This window comes from Catharus ustulatus, chromosome 5, assembly GCF_009819885.2.
Source record: "Catharus ustulatus isolate bCatUst1 chromosome 5, bCatUst1.pri.v2, whole genome shotgun sequence".
Taxonomy (NCBI): Eukaryota; Metazoa; Chordata; class Aves; order Passeriformes; family Turdidae; genus Catharus; species Catharus ustulatus.
In genome coordinates, this window is record NC_046225.1 from 14,190,260 (window position 1) to 14,209,132 (window position 18,873).

Here is an 18,873-nt window from a genome sequence, read left to right on the forward strand (position 1 = left end):
TTTTACCATGCAAATAAGACCAAGTATGCCTGCACCAAACAAGAGGAGCTGTATTAAAGAAATTAGAGCTACAGGGCAATTTAACCCACAGGGCTATTTCATCTAGGAGCCAAGAATGCCAAAAATACAGAAGATAGACCAAAGGCAACCTGGCTGTTCAGATAAATGTTCTGACTAACCACACCAAGGAAGAAATGCTTTTATGAAAATGTAATAGTGGCCTTTGAAGAAACTAACTGATCTCTACTCTTTTTATCTCCAGTATGTCACCCTGCTCTTCTTCAGAAAACTAACAGCTGTGCTATCCTAAATAAAGATCTTCTTGCTTTTCTTTTTTGTTCTATTTCACATTCCAGAGATAATGATTTTAGCAAACACAGAATGTCTCCAATTTATGAACATAACTTTTTTTTAAGTTTCTCTATGAAAAACCCCAAACTAATCCAATCCAAAAGACCTGCTGTACTTTCAAAGAAGCATATTTTCTATCCAGATAGGTTTTGATTATCTTACACAAGCCCAGATGACAGCTAGCTTCCCTCAAGGGCTCATTTTTTCCACACCCTTTGCATGTTATGTGAAAATTTGGGTAGGTATCTCTCTTTCCACGTATGGAAATTGAAAGACCATGTAATGAAATACAAGGGGCCACATATAAGAAAGCAGACATTGATCCACTTTCCTTGCCAAAGTCTATTCTACTTCTTCTGTAAAAAATTTATTTATAAGATAAATGAAAAAAGAAAAATATAAGCAATTGGTGCTGCACTTTTTGCTCTTAAAAACCATGACTTGGTTGACATATGTTTGTAAAAGAGTTTGTACCACAACAGGGCCCTTGGTGCTAATGAGGACCTGACAATACTATCATTAGACAGAGCACTTTAATTTCTAAGCATTACATAGCTGCATTTTCATCTGAATTTATGCAAAGCCACGCATGTTTCAGAAGAAAAACAGAACTGCAGGTTGGGAAGGAGGAAAATCCTAAAACAAAAGTTCACACTATTTGGAAATACGAAAATCCTGCAAAGACTAAAATCGTAACAAAGAGTTAAGAAAAAAAAGACAGCAGCGTTAAACTAACAAATTTGAACCCTCCTGAAGACTCCCAGCTTAATTTCCTGCCTTTGAGGTCACAGCAGCTGAAGCTGGCTGTGGCATCCTGATGAGTACTCCAGTCCCACGGTGGGAACAGAGCAGGTACCAACACATGCTCAGCTGAACGTGCTGCTCTCTGCAGCACCATCGAGTCACCAAAGCATTCTGACTGCAGGGCCTTGCCAAGATCTTGCTTGTGAACAGTAAAACACTATGTAGAGAGGAGAAAACTTTCTATGCCATTAGGTTTTTTTTCATGTTGCCTGAGTTGCTCTTGGTTAAAAATATAAAATTAATAAGCATTGTATCAAAAGCAATCTCTGAGAATCAAACTACTCAAAGCTCTTCCAATAATCCTTGGCTGTGGTATCATAGCTTTGCTGGTTTCTCAAAAGGAAAAATTCCAGTCTTTGAGACTTTTGCTCCAAACCTCTGTTCTAGTAATTGTAGCTACTCAGCAACCTGTTTTGCAGTTTTGGGAGACCCCACAGCTTGATTTGTCATTTTGCATAGCTACAAATGAAGAGTCTATTTAAAAAAAAAAAAAAAGGCAAAACAGTTGTTACTTTACTTACTTTACTTTTACATCAGACATCTGGTCTAAATGCATTTGACAAGTAGTATTAGGACATTTCCTCCATTACAATATTCAGCTAACATTAGATTTTATTTGCGGATGCTCTGATAAGCTGACATTCTGATTAAAGTGACATTTGTCAAGGTCAATTTCAGAATTAAGTGCTAATTTGTATGCACATTAGTGAGGGAGTCCTTGTAAGCAGATTTGGTGGAGGAGCAGTCCTGATGCAGGAGGAAGTCACAGTGATAGTGTGTATTAACTCAGACATTTACACAGACCAGAGTTCAAATTACCTGTACAAAAGCCATAGTCACCATCCTACTGAGTAGGTTACAACTTGGAAGTCTGGTCTTTCAAATCAGAAGAAACATCTGTATCTGGTTAATTTTGAAGAAAGAAAACACACACAAAACAGGACAGAAACATACCCTTTTTGACAGCTGTTACCCCTTTACTGCAGTTTCTTTTTCTCACACACAGTAAGGCTAGACAAGGAAAGCTCTGCTCTTAGACCATTCCCTCCTTCCACCTCCTCATTTCAATTTCTCTCCCCCAGGTTGGCTCTGGTGAGGAATTTTAGAACTGAATTCTGCAAAGCCAAAACGAAGGAAGTTTTATTCTGCTTGCCAAGCAAACTGACAGTTGCTTTTGCTATTTTGGGGAACCATCCTATAATTGTGCCCACCTGTTGTAGCAATGCTATTTTTAAAGTCACACCCAAGTGCACACACGGCTGCACAGCACAACTTCTCAGGAATGACACTCTGCTCCTTCACCCCCAGCCAGCAGAGGTGCAGAAATCCTCCTACGGGAATCATACAGGAACAAGGATTTTTGTAACTTGGCTCTACATATTAACTCTGAAGGGATGCAGCAATTCTGCCCTCCCTGACACCCCAGAAGCAGCTTCCCATTTGCCTTGCTTTCCCTCCCCTCCTCCTTCTCCCAGATGCCTGGCACTGCCGGTATTATTCTCCACCAGGCCTGGTTCTGTGGGAGCCTGCAGTAGATGTGTTGCCTTAAAGAGCCTCACTGAGAGCAAAAAGCAGAGGAGATCAAAGACAAATATGAAAATAATCAGGTTAAAGTCATAGGCAGAGAGTCCACACCAAGAGCAAAACCAGCATGACACACCTATTGCTCTCCTCAGAGCCTGGGGACCTGGCCTCCTCGTGGCAAAAAGCAGCTGTACATACAAGTAAAATGTTTCTGGCCAGCAACAAGCTTGCTGAAGCAGACACACACCTTGAATTCATGGTTATAATTGAAAGGAATATCACATTTTCAGGCAAAATTGAAAATTAACTGTTATGACACTGTATTTGTCTGTATCACCAAAAAGCAACCACTGCTGGCCCCCAGTTTGGCTGGAACATTGCCACCATCAGCTTTGTAAAGCCTCTCAGTATAGAGCAACCAGCTCTCTGGAGAAGAGAAGCTTAACAGAGGAAAATCATTCAGCCTTTTTTATCTGTGTTTTATTGGTAACTGCAAAAAATGGGGGATAGCCATTTAGAGAAACACTGCACCTTCAACCACTTCCACATGTTAAAGATGAAAATTAAATTAATTTCTCTTTTGCCTCCTTTGTAACATACTGCAAAGTCAGAACCTAGCAGGATGATGGGCAAGGACACTTAGCAGAGGCAAACACAATTCTGCATAGGAGGAGAGCTAGTGTTCACAGGCATTTTAAGAAAATTAAATATTCAGTTTCTTCATCTTCCTTCCTTCCCCTTTAGCTAAGGCAAAATAACTGAACCTCCTCCCCTAAAGCCACATTAGAGGTGTGACTTATTATTATTATTTTAATAGCAGTGTTGTCAATTTAAGCACGTCTTCATCCTCTCTGTTCCCTATTCCATTATTTCTGTTTTGCTGTTAGAGCAAACAGAATCCATCCCTTTTTTTCCCCTTAAATTCTGGATGAGAGCTTTCATCTGGACCCATTGACATAACTGAGGACAGAGGCAAGCAGCAGAGGCTGTATCTCCACAGAAACTTAAGGAATAAAAGACTGGAAGTGTCTCAGGAGGGACTTTACACATTCTCCAGCAAAACCTGAGAGGTCCTTTGAGGCATTTTCAGAGGCATGAGAAACATTATGTCAGGTTTTTCCTCACAGCCTCTGCATGGCAGTACACCTAATTATTTAGCAAGTCTTGATCATACTTAAGGATAATCCCAACAGGTATCTCTAAACCAAAAAATAAAACTGAAGAGAAGAAGCATATTCAGCCAAGCAAGCACACCAGTTCAGCTAAGCGTGCCAATTTTTAAGAGGCATCAAATTCAGACCTTGCCCTCCTTAATTAAAAGCTTTGCTTTGCTTTGCCAAGGGAGAAATCTGACAGCCATTAACTACCCTGCTCCAGAAATAATTCTGCACACAACAGACCTAGGGAACAGCAGCAGTGAGCTACTTTAACCCATCCCAAGGAGATATTTCCTCTAGCACTCAAAGTGCAAGGTTGCAATCCCATTCCCAGCAACAAGTCTCTACTTTCTCCTCTCAGGTCCCTCCACCTCCACTCTTTCCCAGGTGTCCTCCACAGGGCCATGTTGGCACAGATGTTCCTGCAGCCAGAACGAAAGCCCCTGTGCTGCCCTGATCAGCCTGAAAGATAACACAGCAGGGGAGAGGAAAAGTGACTGATCTGGTTCAGCACAAGGCCACAGGAACAGCTGTGCTGGCACACCACGAGCAGGAGCAGTCCATGCACCCTGCCACAGAGCACAGCTCCATCGCTCCATCTGCTTGCTGGTTCCAGGCTGAAAGAGGGTCACAGTGTCACAGGAATGCCACCCTCCCTCACCTCCACCCTGGGCCCCACCTCTGCTGTGCCTCCATCTGGTCCCCCGTGAGCTTACCAAGTTAACTGTGCCAAAAAGCAGTTTTCTGTGAGTTTAGCTTTCTTGATTGACCCACCACAGGATCAGACAGGCCCCTGTGCCTGTGCAGAACCTCCTGGCCAGGTCAGGCTTGAGCGTGGTCCTACCATGTCACACCCATGTGCCTGCCAGATGCCACGTTCCCCTCCATGTGCAGGGACACTGGGAGATTCTCTCTTTGAGACTGCTGATAGTTTTCTGCCTCATCTCACTGTTTACAACCTGCTCCTATCTAGACTGGCTAACAGAAAAATCTCTCTTAGATTCAGGTGTAGCTTTGTAGCTGGCAGACACACCACAGTGCCGGTTCTCATGCTTTCCAAGCTCATCTTCACAAGCTAAACAGTGAGGATGGAATAAGGTGTCAAGGTGGAAAATCCATTCATGCCTCTGGCACTGTGGAAACTGAGATGTATCCACAGCACTGATTTCCCAACAAAGAGCATTACCTTACTTTACATATTTGAGGATTTACCACTAATCTGTTCCTCAAACCTTACACAACACTGAAACAAATCACACAACAATCAGCAGAGAAATGAAGGGATAGATGCTATCCCATGCATGGATCATACCCTCCAGCTCTCCAGTAGCTGGTTCTGCACAAAACAAGCAGAGCCAGAACTTCATGATGTACCTTGCACACCAAACGTGTACCATATACAATCTGAGTTTCCAATTTTGCTTTGTCAAGAGAAAGCACACTTCTAAGCCTTCTGGGAAACACAAACCTTGATATCTGCTCACACACAGATTGTTGTAAATGGTGACTCATGCATGAATTCCCACTACCCATTAATCTCAAAGTGTAAGCACTTATGTGGCAATAATGGTGTTTTAATGTCCTGGCAAAAATGGGAAAAAACAGTTAGCAGAATTTGGGAGCGACTGTCAGGAAATGTAGATAAAGACCATGCTAGGAGGACAGTGAGAACAAGGAATGGACAGGAGAAAAGAAGCCAGAAGTTACGGAGCACAGCTCTCTGAGCCAAATGGGAGTTCAGCTACCACCTGTTTCCAAAAGCTGTTTTCCCACTCAACTCCATGTAATATCCCTCAAAACAATCTGTGGCTGACTAAACACAAACCCCTCCTATATTACATACCCAGCCTAAAATGCACATTTTAGTCAGACATCTTTTGAAAGTTTTATTCTGTCTTGCATAACTCATTGAAGTGAACACAGAATATGCACAGAGTCCCAGGCTGCACCAGGGGAGGTTTAGGTTGGACATGAGGAGGAATTCCTTCACAGGAAGGTTGAATCAGATGTTGGAATGGGCTGCTCAGGGAGGTGGTGGAGTCACCATCCCTGGAGGAGTTTAAGGGAAGTGGATGTGGCACTCACTGCCATAGTCTGTTTGACATGGCTGTGTCTGGTCAAAGTTTGGACTCAATGATCTCACAGATTTCCAACCTAAGTGATTCTGTGATTCTGTGAAGTGACAGCATATTTACAGATACCTGGTTTTAAGTGAGACAAAAATGGTTCATAGGAGAATGTTCTCAAACTCAGTCATTGCTTCTAATACTAAAGCAAAATGAGTTAGAACATGTAATCTGGCATTACGGTAAGAGCACAACTGTTGCTCAGTCCGATAGAAAGAGAGGTGTTTCAGGAATCTTAATTTGCAGTATCTTGGAATACTGAATGCAAATAACCAACCCCGACATATGCACACGGTTAGCAGTACAAGAACATGACTATTTTATTATCCCTCTTGTACTTAACATGAAATTGTTGAGATTTTTCTTTTATTTTAAATTTTTTCCAAAGTGTTTTTCCAAAGCTGAGTTCCTTTGTTCAAGCTGCTGCTGCATAAATATATACATTATGGGTATTGCATCTGCCATTCACATGATTTCCAAGTTAATACTAACACAGCAAAGGGAAATATTTAACATCAAGATATGCACTGTGCATTGCAGATTCAAGACAAACGCAATTTCCATCCACAGCAAAACAATCTTGCCTCATTTCCATCATGGTTCTCATGTATCCTTGCCACTCTACAGATAGCTGCAGAGTTTATGAAATGGCTACCACTGATGGACTTCCCACATTTAAACCAGGGAAGTCCACCCATGCCTGCAGTGCATTTCTGCAGCTGTCCCTGTACACCCTCACAAACAGCTGGAGACTAGTGATGACACATCCAAGCACAGCTCATCTTAGTCCCTGGAAGTATTCCCTGATAATAAACTTGCATGAAGGAAATTAAGCCTGGAGTTATCAAAAAGAGGTTTGGCCCTTGAAGAGGAGACTGAAGAGAGAATAGGTGGCACCTTAAGAAAAGCAGTGAGGCAGTGGTAACAGGTAAGCAAACTGTGTTTGCAGAACAGCTGACAGTAGAACTTCACGTACAATCAAACAGTTCTATCAAAATTCAAGTTGAGGGGATTATAATCTGCTGTCTAAACTCAAAGTCTTTTTAAAAGGCAACAATTGTGAGAGATACTAAAAACAATATTATTTTCTGTAGAATGAAGAAACTAAAGTGATAAAGTGAAATAATAATTTGAAAATACTACTTCTGCTAATATTATATTACTGCTGCTGTGTGTCAGAATGGTTTTCAAGCACAGATAATGCAAATAAATCCTTTATGTTAGCCTGCAATGTTTCATACAAAATCACAGATCGGCAACAAATTAACTGAGGGATAGTGGGTACCAACATTTCCAGATGGTACCAGGCCCAGCAGCCTGAGGCACATACTAAGCCTATCTCTGTGTAGCCATAAAACATTTACACAAATGAAGCATTTGCCCCATGAAAGGGAGAACTGCTAATTAATGCCTACATCCAGATAAACTGCAGAGGAAGAATCTGACATGTGCAAACAGCCACTTTTGCTTATTTAAGCCGATGAGTCACATAATTAATTGCCACACTTTGCATTGTTCAGATAAGGTGTAAAGGTACAAACAAGGAAGAACCTACCAGGACTTTCCACCCGCTTGTAGTGGTAGGGATTGATGCAAACCTCCTTCTGTTTCGAACCAAAGGGGAACTCACAGCATTCCAGAGGTTTCAGTTCGTGATGGCTCTGCAGGTCCGGCCAGCGCCACACTCTGCAGTAAATGACGTGTGGGAGCCCTTTCCGGTGCGACACCTGCAGCCGGCCATCCAAGGAACGAGGAATTGTGACACAGTTGCTGGGCTGACCAGGACAGCTTAGTGCTTTTTCCAGCTCCTCCATAGCACCTTTTTTCTTCTTCAGCTTTTTCACTAATGCGTCAACAGCTTTCTCTGCCCATTTCTCTTCTTCATCCCCTTGCTTCCACCCCAACAGCCTCTTCACTGCTGGGCTGGTGAAGGAGAATAAACTTGTGACATTCATGGTGACCCTGCTGTGGTGATACCACAGAAGCAAGCAGAAACAACTGCCCTGTTCTTCCACCACCACCAGGGTACAACAGATTGTGTCAGCAATCAAAAGCAGCCTGGATCAAACAGTTCTGGTCCTTCCTCCTTTTCAATCCTCCAGTCCCAGGAAGGCAGCGCTGACATCCCCCTTGATGGTCACAACCTTCTTATTATTCTAAATCCTTCTGGTTGACAACCTAAAGGAGAGTATCAGAGAAAAAGTTAACATACAGCAGTTAAAAATATCCCTTACCTCAACCCAGAAGAGTGGTGTGATCAAAAAAACAACAACAAAACAACAAACGCTGACAACCTCCAGGACTGGACTCAAGGCACATCTGACAAAAACTTAAGCAGCAGGACCTGCTGCTGAATCCAGTACATCCCCATATTAAAAATGTAGTTCACATTAAATCTAGCCTAAAACATTCCCTCGATTTAAATTTTTCAGTATTAAGTGTGAGGGGTGCTACAATCTGCCTGTCAGCTGTTGCAACCTTAACCAGCAAAACATCCCAAGGAAACAGTGCAGGATCACTAGTGCTTTTTTTATAATTTATTTTAGAGAGCGGCTGGAAGCAATATTCCTCAACAGCAATGTGCTGCCCAGCTCTCTGCCAGGCATGAAGTTCAAAAATCACTGCACTAGACCTGAGCAGAACTCACTCTGGAAAAAAAAAACAAAAAAAACAAACAAAACAAACAAACAAACAAAAAAACCCAAACAAAAAAAAAACCCCAAACAAAAAAAAATAAGTTCAGCTCCTATTTACTTTGAGGAACAAAGAAAAAAAAAGAAAAAGTGAAACTAGAAAGATCTTAGCCCTTACTTACTCATTCACATGAAAAAGAAAACTGCATCTGCCCACCCCACCCAAGAGCCTTCAGAGCTCCTAAGCAGCCTGGGAGGGAAAGCTATCATGAACTTCACCGATTATCCACTGACCCTTTGTGCTGCAATGTCTGCCTGATATACTCAAGGACTTATGAAGGAGTGGGAAGGACAAGGAAGTCCAGATAAGACGATTTTAGACAGAACAGTAGTCCTCAAGCTGGGAGACAAGGAATGGGACTGAAGCAATGGGTCAAGAGGGGGAGGAATGCCACATTTGAAGGAGTCCCAGCTGTGAGCAGCAGGTTTTGTCCTTGTCCAGGCTGGGAGAAGGCAAAAGGCTCTGGCAAGGAAAGCAGAAGAGACCCAGAACTGGCAGTGAGGGGAAAATGAGACAAAGAGCACCACACCACTGATTTTCAAATAGACAGACAAGACAGGAAACATATCCTGGACTGGACACCAACAGGTTGCAGAGGAAGGGGGAAAGGGAAAAGGATATGAATGTTTTTGCTGCCATCAGAACAACACAAAAAATACCAAACCAACCAGCAATCTATACACACAGAGAATAGAAGGTGTCAGCATACCCACGTCAGACAGGATTTCACAGCTATACCAAGAAAAGATTCCAGACTTTAAAATTGCAAATGCTATAACACAGTTACTCTCTTGCCTGTCATACACTGCAATTGTTTCATAGTATACCACTATATCTGAAGAACTTTAAGCTGAAAATCATCAACTTTATCCAAATTAACTTGTCACTAGAACAGTTATCTAATTGCAGAGGTTCAGTTTTATTAGGCTGAATGCATAAACTACATTTATGTGAATAATGACTATGGACTAAGACACAGGCCACATCTACCTACACTTCAAACTGGTACATCCCATTTCTTTTATGCTAAGAACTGTATTTGAAATAATAATATTAATGCAAGGGAAGATTTGCATGAGCCTGTGGCAAATTTAAGAATTTGTTTTGTTATGTGGGCTTGTGCTATACTGTTAAGTGAACTGAAACTCCATTACTGTCACTGACTGTACTTCAGGTATACTTTATCCTTACATGCACTCTAAAGTGCTCTATTAAAATGCTGTGCTAATTTAAGAACTGAATTACCAGAACCTCAGTGCTTGTGCTTTAAATATGTTTGTAACTGAGTTATTCTGAATTCCTATATAGTCTGTATCTCAATCAATATTCTAAGTATTTTTTTCTGCGTTTTTCAAACAAAAGATACAAGTTACACATACAAAAGTTACAAGTTCCAGTAGTATATCAAGTAAAGCTTTCTCTTTCACTTCCATCTGAATTAAACAAAAAAAGATTTAAAAAGCTTGAATTGAAGCTCTAATAAAGGAGGAAGTACAAAGTCTACATTTCGACCCAAGCTTCATTCAACATTGAAAATGTTTGTAGATGTGGTTCTACCTAGGCCAGACCCATTTTTCACCAAGGTACTTGCTGTGAAGAAGGAAAAGTCCTGTCTGTTAAGATTGTATGTTTCTATCAATGTCTGAAAATACAGCCCTAACATGAGCTAGTGCTCAGGCTCTGCACAGACTAAACACTCAGATGCAGCCCCAAGCAGTCAGACCAAAGGAACAGATTTTCTCAACTTTTTTTGGATCAAATCCTGCAGCATACTCATATCCCACTCCCACAGTCATGCACTCCAAAACGAGTTTCACCCTCACCATCAAAACTATGGTGGCATCTCTGTGGCAGCAGCTGCTGGGAGGAGGAGGAACAGCATTAGGCACAGCACTTGGAGGTGAGCATGGAAGTAATGCAGCTCAGCAGGATGCAGCTGGGCACCAGCCTCCAGCCAGGGATTCCTGCTGAAGTCCTGCCTCCAAAACAAAGCCTAAGCACACCCCAAGCCCTTATTCAGCAGCAAGGGAAGGGGGACAAAACTCATAGGCTGTTGTACACTAGTTTCTCTAAGCTCCAAAACCAATATTAAGCTAAAAAAAACCAAAAACAAACAAACAGACAAAGAAAAAATACAACAACAAAACCAAACAAATAAAACCCAAACCACAATGTATGTGGAGATTTTAGTTTCCAAGAAGTAGAGAGCTTGTCTGCAGGGCTGAGCCCTTGCCAGTACATTCCATTTCCCTTTCTGCCACTCTTGGTTTCTGCACTGCATCATTTCCTGTATTACTTCTGCACAAAGTGGTCTTATCAGCTGGAAGTGCAAAATAAAGATTAAACCAAGAGTCAGCAGATGACACAGTCTGCATCTTTCTTCCCCAAATCCATGTGCCCTTCTGGGAAAGCGGGAGTTAGTATTTCCAACAGTTAAGTGACTACCAGCCCTCGAAGGGTCTGTTTTTTCACAAGGTGGGGATGAAACAGAAACCTAAGCCAAACAACAGGACACTCTCCAAAAGGCAGTCTGGCAACAGTTTAAAGGAAATTGAGTTGTTACCCACTTATCAGACATTCTCTACACCCAAACTCATGCACTTTTTATTATGCATTCTGTCTGCTGATGGATGTGTTGGAATCAGCAAACTTCTTTTAAATCCTGGTGTTGTTTAATTTGTCTTCCTTCACTGCTGTTGTCTTTTTTGTAATGTTTGGATTAATACACAAACCTGTATGTAGCCTATAAAACAATAAGTGAGCATTATATATATATATATATATATATATAAAAACAGGTAATATATATAAACATATATATATATATATATATATCTTTAGCCAGCCTTGCAGCCTTGTATTTAAACAAACATATTTAGGCAAAATACCTAAGAGTGAAGTTCTATTTTTCTAGCGCTCAAACAAAAGATGGTTACTCTGTCAGCAACATGAAGCAGACAGTAAAATATTCAATGAGACTGCTTTCAAATTCCCACAGGAGATCCCATAGGAAACTGTCCCACTTTGCATAAATGACTGTTTTTGATGGGTGGAGAAAGGGTTTGGACAATTAGATGATCCTCTCCCAGAGGGATGGATGGGGGAACAAAACAACTTCTAGCCCAAGTTTCAGGCAAACAAGAAGTGACTCTAACTCTTCTACTAATTTCATTATTTGTATTACAGGCTCAGTGATGCAGGCAAAAAGGATCCTATTAAATATTTTTAATATATACTTAGCAAAGTTAGACATAAAAATGGGCAGGAACCACAGTGAGGATAATTGTTAATAGAGAAAACTGTCTAGTCTATGACTACATTTTAAAAATTCAATTTATCTTAGTCAACATACCTCTTCCCAGCATCCATTACTTAGTAACACTATAAAGAAATAATAAGCAGAGAGATTTTAATTTGCTTCTTTAAAAATATTTAGTCATTTACCCTCTCTCATGTAATCAGTACAATATTTAGACCTTAAAAAAACAAAAACAAACCCAAACAGATTTTGGCATAGAAGCCAGGGAGCTGTCTGTTCCGGCAGGAACTCTCTCCATGTACAGTCTTCATGTATTACTAAAAGGCATGAAGTCTAAGCAGCTGCAATCCTAGAATGTGTAACAACACACTGTGCACTAACTTAATCTAGTTCCCTGCTCTTGGAGCAAGCAGCAAAACGTTTCAATTTCTTTCTTCAAGTAATGTGATTTGTGAAACAGAAAGTCCAGAGCCTTCTGCTGAATTACCCTCCTTTTAGTCAACAAATTCTTTCTTTGCACCTTCCTATGGCAGAAGAACAGATCTTGCTCAGCTTGGAAAAATGCACTAACCTGGTAGAAACCTCAGTAACACTACAACACACACGCAAAAAGAAAGCACATTTCACATCAAAGTGCTGTAGAACTCATTAGAGTGCTTGTACAGAACCTGACTTGGCTTCCTTTGTAGGTTTGGAAAACGATAAGAAGAAAAAAAAATTAACTCTTTTATGTTTTCATGGCATGGTGGAAAGAATTCAAAAAATTACTGAAATACGCGATCCCGTGTTCTAATATACAACACATCGTTCGAGGCAAAAGGAACATGCTGGTGTTGAAAATACCTCATCATACCTGAAAGAGCAGGCAGGGCTTTTCCTGACACTGCATTAGACTCCCTTCCTTACTTAGACCCAGGGGCCAGGAGGATGGGTATCACCAGTCTGTTCTGTGAAGTAACCTCTATTACAGCCCAAAATACCCAGTCTGTCAAAACTCCTCTAGGACCATCCCTCATGATATTTGGCTGAGCGACTCCCAAAGAAATCTCCCCTGTATCACTGTACAGCCCACAGGAAATCCTGTCAGATACCCACAAGGGGTAAAGTACCCTTTAGTTCAGCAGGTGGGGGGAGAAAACAAAACGAAATGGCAGGGGCGATGTGGAATTTACCAGTGGAGGGGAGGAGGGCAACAAAAACCCAAAAAGCCCACTGCTCTGTTAGTCCAGAGCACGAAGGGATAACTTTACACTATGAGGATCTGCCAGCTCCTTCCCAGTGCTCCCCACAGCTCAAACCAAGAACACAGTGTTCGGCCAGTTCCTACAGGGAACCGCAGCTTTTCTTCCACCCTCCTCCCCACTTGGCTTCTGGCAGACAAGGCACTGCTCCTTGCCCTTGAAGTCTCAACTATCATGATTGCAAGAGTGAAAAAACAGCAAATTCTTATAGGTTTTCTGGATTTGAAGGTACCAGATTTGACAGATTTATGGTAACTTCACTGTTGCTTCTCCAGAAAAAATACCCACTTTCCATACACATTAGAAACCAAATCCTGTGCTACAATACAACTAAAATGGCACGGAAGTCTTTCTAAACAAGTGTCTTATTGTGAGAAAATATCATGGCAAAGGTTCTTTCCCAGTTTTAACAGACAGGCATTAACAATTAGAGCTGTCCCTGTCCTGGTTAAGAACACTTCTTCTCAATACCTTTGTTTTGACTTACTGAAAACCACACTCCTGAAAACAAATTTAAACACCACATCCCTTCATTGAATTTTATCTCCATCACATTTACAAAAAAACACTAACACTATATAGAGATGAAAAACACACTGCTGAATTTTACTCATTCTTGCATTCAGATGCATGAGAGATACCACAAAGTCAAAAAACACCAGCTCTTTCTTTACCACCTGCCAGTCTCCTTGCAGTGCTTGTTTTATATATATTTTATATACAAGACTACAGGAGAAAGCTAAAGCCAAGTTTGCCAAGATAGTTGGTCAGGAAGCTGGGTAAGCCTGCTGCACAGCAGGGCTAGTACAAGTAGGATAGATCAAAACATCCATGCAGGTGTGCAGAAATCCCTTCTGGTGTCAGCGAGCAGTCGGACTGCATCGGATGTGCTTTCAAAGATTATCTCTGAAACCGCAGCCTCGTACTTTAACCAAGGTCAGGAAGGAACTGTAACTTGATGATTCAGTCAAAACTCTGGCACAGATGGGATTGCAAAAGATGCACTTCACTAAAATAACTTATAAGATGAATACAAGGCTGTGAATCACAAAACTTGCCAGAGTAGTGTACATAAGGTGGGGTTTTTTTCTAAATGCTATGTAGGAAGAGACCCTTCATTCTTCACTCTCTCCAAGCTAAAGGCCTCTTAAAGAAATCCTCAAACTGTGACAAGACATTCAAAAGAAAAACAAAGCCAAAAAACAGTTGTCAAGAGACATTACGAATTACCAGTCATCACAGCAGGTATTTCATTGTGCATCTTTGGGGCAGGTTTATCCATTTCATTTGTGCTGTGGTGTACTTGAACTCCACACATTGTCCCACCAGGACACAAAGAGCACTCAAGAGTACAGGAGCAGCCAAGGATCTCAGTCAGCACTGTTAGATGACACAGACCAAGTCCTGAAAAATGCAGTGAAACCTCTAAGACCAGTCTGGAGCACTGGCCATGGCTTTGTGAACATCCACAAAAATGCTGTGACTAGCCTAGCTATCAAAGTAAGTTACAAGTCCTATTCTAAAACCTGAAAAATCTGGGGAAAACAGATTTTTTTTTCCCTTTCATCATAAAACTCCTGTATAACTCCCTTTTTCCATAAAGACCATTCCCTTTCCTGACTTTTTGAACTGTCTTTAGAAAACAGGTGTTGTTTACAACAATAACAAACACACATCTGTGTGGGTGTGTTAATGCACACAAAGGCAGGATAACTGAAACCTCTTCCTATATTTAGATCCGTCTGGTCAGCTCTAATTGCATAATTTAATCAAAACCCTCTCCAAGGGAAACACATCCATATTCATCACAGGCATCAAAGGAAACATCTTTACAAACTATATCCTTTTACAAACCAACACATGGTCCCACATCACTTGTCCAATTGTTGAATTCCTCCTTTGGGAAGGGCACGGAATTTTATTTCTTTTTATCAGCTGAAAAAAGCATTTCCCTCCAATTCATCAGCACTGGGTGGGAGGAACTTCCTTCACAGGTGAGATGGGGAAAATTTACTGACATGTCACTTTCAGGGTTTTTTTTAGGCAGTTAAAACATACATCTGCAGCATAAAGGAAAATCTTTAGAACAGAAAAGAAAGAAAAATGCCTATCACCACTCAGGCATCAAAATTTTTGAGTGAAGCTCATAAAATGCAAGACGTGTTTTGTCTTCAGAGAACAGCACAGTCTAGCACAGACTGCATGAATTTAAAAAGGGGTTTGTCAGCCCCAGCCAGAGCAGTGCTCCAACAGCATGTATTTTAAGGAGGGGAACCCCACCAAATGCACTCCCAGTTAGGCTCAGCTGAGGCAAGTCACTGCTCCTACAGTGATTCATTTCACCAAGAGAATGCACCAATACAGTTACATCAGCTGCATTAAACCACTTCTAAAGACTGTGACCCAGACCTCATTTATCAGAGATTAAGTAAAGATGTTAAATTACAGCTCAAGATCGCCAGCTTTAAAGCAGAATACTTCACAAAATCAAAAGATGACAAAAACTGAGAAGAAAAATTACTTATTCACTAATAAAAGAGTTATTGGGTCAAGCCTCAGCGAAGCAGAAAAAACTGGAGAAAATTAAACCAAAAAGTAATGCTGTTAAATTAAATAAATCTTTCCACAAATTTGTCCTCCACCCACCATTTATACACCTGAAATAAGAATAATCGATTTGCCAATGCTAAAGACATTTCAGTGCATTTCATGAGATCCATGCTTTACTTTTTTTAAAGGATTCCTCCAGCTTTCCTCGTTTCAAAGGATTCTTCCAGCTTTCCTGGTTTATGCCTTATCTCTAAAAACCAAAGAGCTATTTTTTTTGCCTTTAAACAACTTTTAAAACACTGTATCTTCTTCATGTCCTTAAAATGTCCATGTTGAATTTCATCAAGTGCCCTGCAATTCACAACTACCATTCTGGACAGAGAAAGTGTTTAAAGATGACACAGCTTTCCAAGCCATGTTTATACAACTCAGACACAAACACCAATACTTGCCAGACTTCCACTGTCCAATGAAACATTATTTAATTACGGCATGCCACGAGTGGCCTTCTGAAAACCGGGACTGGACTGCAGATGACACAAAGCTCAGTGTGCTCCAGGTCCTCAGGACAGTGAGGAGCAGCTGCACAACACCATCATAGCAGATACTCCCTGGCAGCTCCTTGGTATTTAACAAGCCACCCTAAGTCACAGAACCTTAATAAATGGAAGATCACAGTGTTTATAGATGCCCCTCCAGCTTCCACACAAGACAATTAAACTCTTTAAAGTTTACAATTTACAGGCATGCACAAATCAGGGATCCTCCTGAGACCAAGTCAAGGACACTTGGGGTTAAAGTTTAAAATACACCCACAAACACATGCAAAGGGTTGACTGCAGCCTTTACCAGCTATTGAGGTACAACTCTGAGCGTGCCTGCATTAAAACAGACCCAGAAGTCACAGACACATCTTTCCCCTTCCAAAAGGGCAAAACAAGGGTGCAGACATACATAAGGAGTCAGAAAGATCCAAAAAACTGTGGGATGAGGCAAAAACAGCTGTCACAACCCTGTGCCAGAACATCTGCAGAATCTCACGTCAAACTGTTTTCTCATATTCCTGAGATCAAGGCTTTGGAGCGTTCTGTACAAAGGCTTCAACCCACAGATAGGAACTGATAGTTAATACAGCAGTAGGGAACAGCATAGCTTGAAAGGAAGTGGGAGATATCCTCCTACATTGCTTACTGGGAATACAGAGGTTTTACAACAGGAGAAAAGGGCTGTAATCTGTCTGTCTGATTCCCTGGTTATCTGTAAGCTTTTCATGACTTTTGGAAGAGGAACCAAGCCACATAAAGAATTACTCAGTACCCTCCCTTATCTGCAAGCTTTTCTTCCTAACAGAGCCTGTATGACTCTGCATACGGCAGTAAGACAACCTATTAATCACTCCACTATAATTTTTTGAGACCAGTTTGAAGTTTCAAAAGTCAGGTTTTGCAAAGTTGCAAATCTCTTACAGCCGAGATACCAAAACACAGCATTTTCCAAACACCCCATGCTCTGCAAGGTCAGCAGCAGGCTAGCTTAAAACAGCCATAATGCTTCCAAATTTTCCACTGCTGCCTGCTACTGAAAAAACAGTCACAGCTGGCCTGGTACTGAGGATGGACTGAAGAACTCCAAGTTCCAAAGTCGCTTGCCAAGACTACTTACTTCCAGGCTGCAAGCTAGTACACAGAAAGAACACACAAAGATTTCAGACTCCTTGCCTTTCAGCTATTACAGAGATGTCTTTAATTCTGGGACTGAAACCAACACTCCCCAGCTCATGAGATAAGAAGCCTTTAGGCTCAAACAACCCTGACTGCTGGCTAGCTTGGAAGATTGAGAGTCCTCATGTCCCAAATCAGTGAAAGCAAGAAGGTAGACAAAAGTGTGATGGAAAAAATCAGGAATATCAGACTTGAGCCAAAGCAGCCTGCCCACCAGCACTGCCAGTTCTCAACTGCATCCCCTTCACAAACCATGGCAGATACATTGGGTTTGACCATGAGCAAGAGCCATTCCTGATAAACTGGTGGGGAGAAGGGCAAAGGGAACAGTTTTCCAGCCAACTGCAGTAAATAGCCCTGGAGCATTTATGCCTTCTGCAAAGAAGCCTCTAGCCAAGCCAGAGACAAAAACGAAAAAGATGCTACAGTCAGATTCCCATGTTCTGGAGTTTCTCAGCACAGCAGAAGGCTACACGGGAATTCAGTGAGTACCTTGTTCCAGCACCAGAAAAAGTAGTAGCTCCCACTACTAGGGAAATACCTACAGCTTGTATTTTAAATCTGTAAATAGTCTGATTCCTTCAAGTTAAGAAATATGTTACAAACATGTAAGTAACAAAAATGAGTAAGGGCTTTTAAACACATTTACCATATAGCACCAAAACAAACGGCTTCTAAATTTCTTTTGAGAAAAGTGGATGGAAAGCCAAAAACCTGAAAGTGATTTATGCAGTGGTGCAGAATCCAGGAAAGCTACGAACAGTGCACTGGCTCATAGCACAGATCAGCGTCAGGTGTCCTAACTGTCATCACTGGCAGTGATTTCTGGTAACACCAATCTGCTTTTACAGAAGGGTTTTTAGTAGATTTAGTACTTGCCTTTTCTCTGATTTCTTGATAATGCTGCTAACTGTACCCAGTTTGCCAATCTGAAGTTATTCCATCCTCTAAAGAGGAAAATAAAGTTTCTACTATCAAGAAGTTAAACTTGGACATTATTTTCCTCCTGAGGAAAAACACTCATCCTGTCTCACACACGACATGCACTAGATGTGTTCTGCTCATGCAGTTGCATTGAACTAGAAAAACATCTCTAAGACAGTTTGTAGTTTATACCAGCAAAACAACACTTGACCAGGAAAGCTTGTTCCAGTGTTGCTCTGCATCTGTCCTCCCTCACCCCCCATAAAAGATACTGCACCATTAATCACTGTCGTTTTGCTGCCAATAGAGCTACACTGGGGCTTTGTGGCTGACGTAACTGTTGGCAGTCCAGTCTCTCCCTGCTAATCACCAACATAAGTATCTGGGAAAAAAACCCTGTAAATTAGACCTTTCCTTGGCAAGCACTTTAAGGAAGTCTTCATCTGGGAGTGCTACAGCACTGGTCTGTGACTGGCTATCTCCAGCAGCTGCCTTGGGCCAGCAAGGTCACAGGTCCATAAG

The 18,873-nt window shown here is 41.4% G+C and overlaps 1 protein-coding gene across 2 annotated transcripts in view; it reads right to left on the reverse strand.

Moving 5' to 3' along the window:
• SMAD1 (SMAD family member 1) overlaps positions 1-18,873 on the reverse strand; it is a 42,740-nt gene that overhangs the window by 14,592 nt on the left and 9,275 nt on the right. For both annotated transcript variants that reach the window (XM_033061136.2, XM_033061137.1), the window contains exon 3: positions 7,518-8,140. In XM_033061136.2, coding sequence (XP_032917027.1) covers positions 7,518-7,917 — 400 coding nt within the window. In that variant the 5' untranslated portion in view covers positions 7,918-8,140. The remainder of the gene's footprint in view (positions 1-7,517; positions 8,141-18,873) is intronic.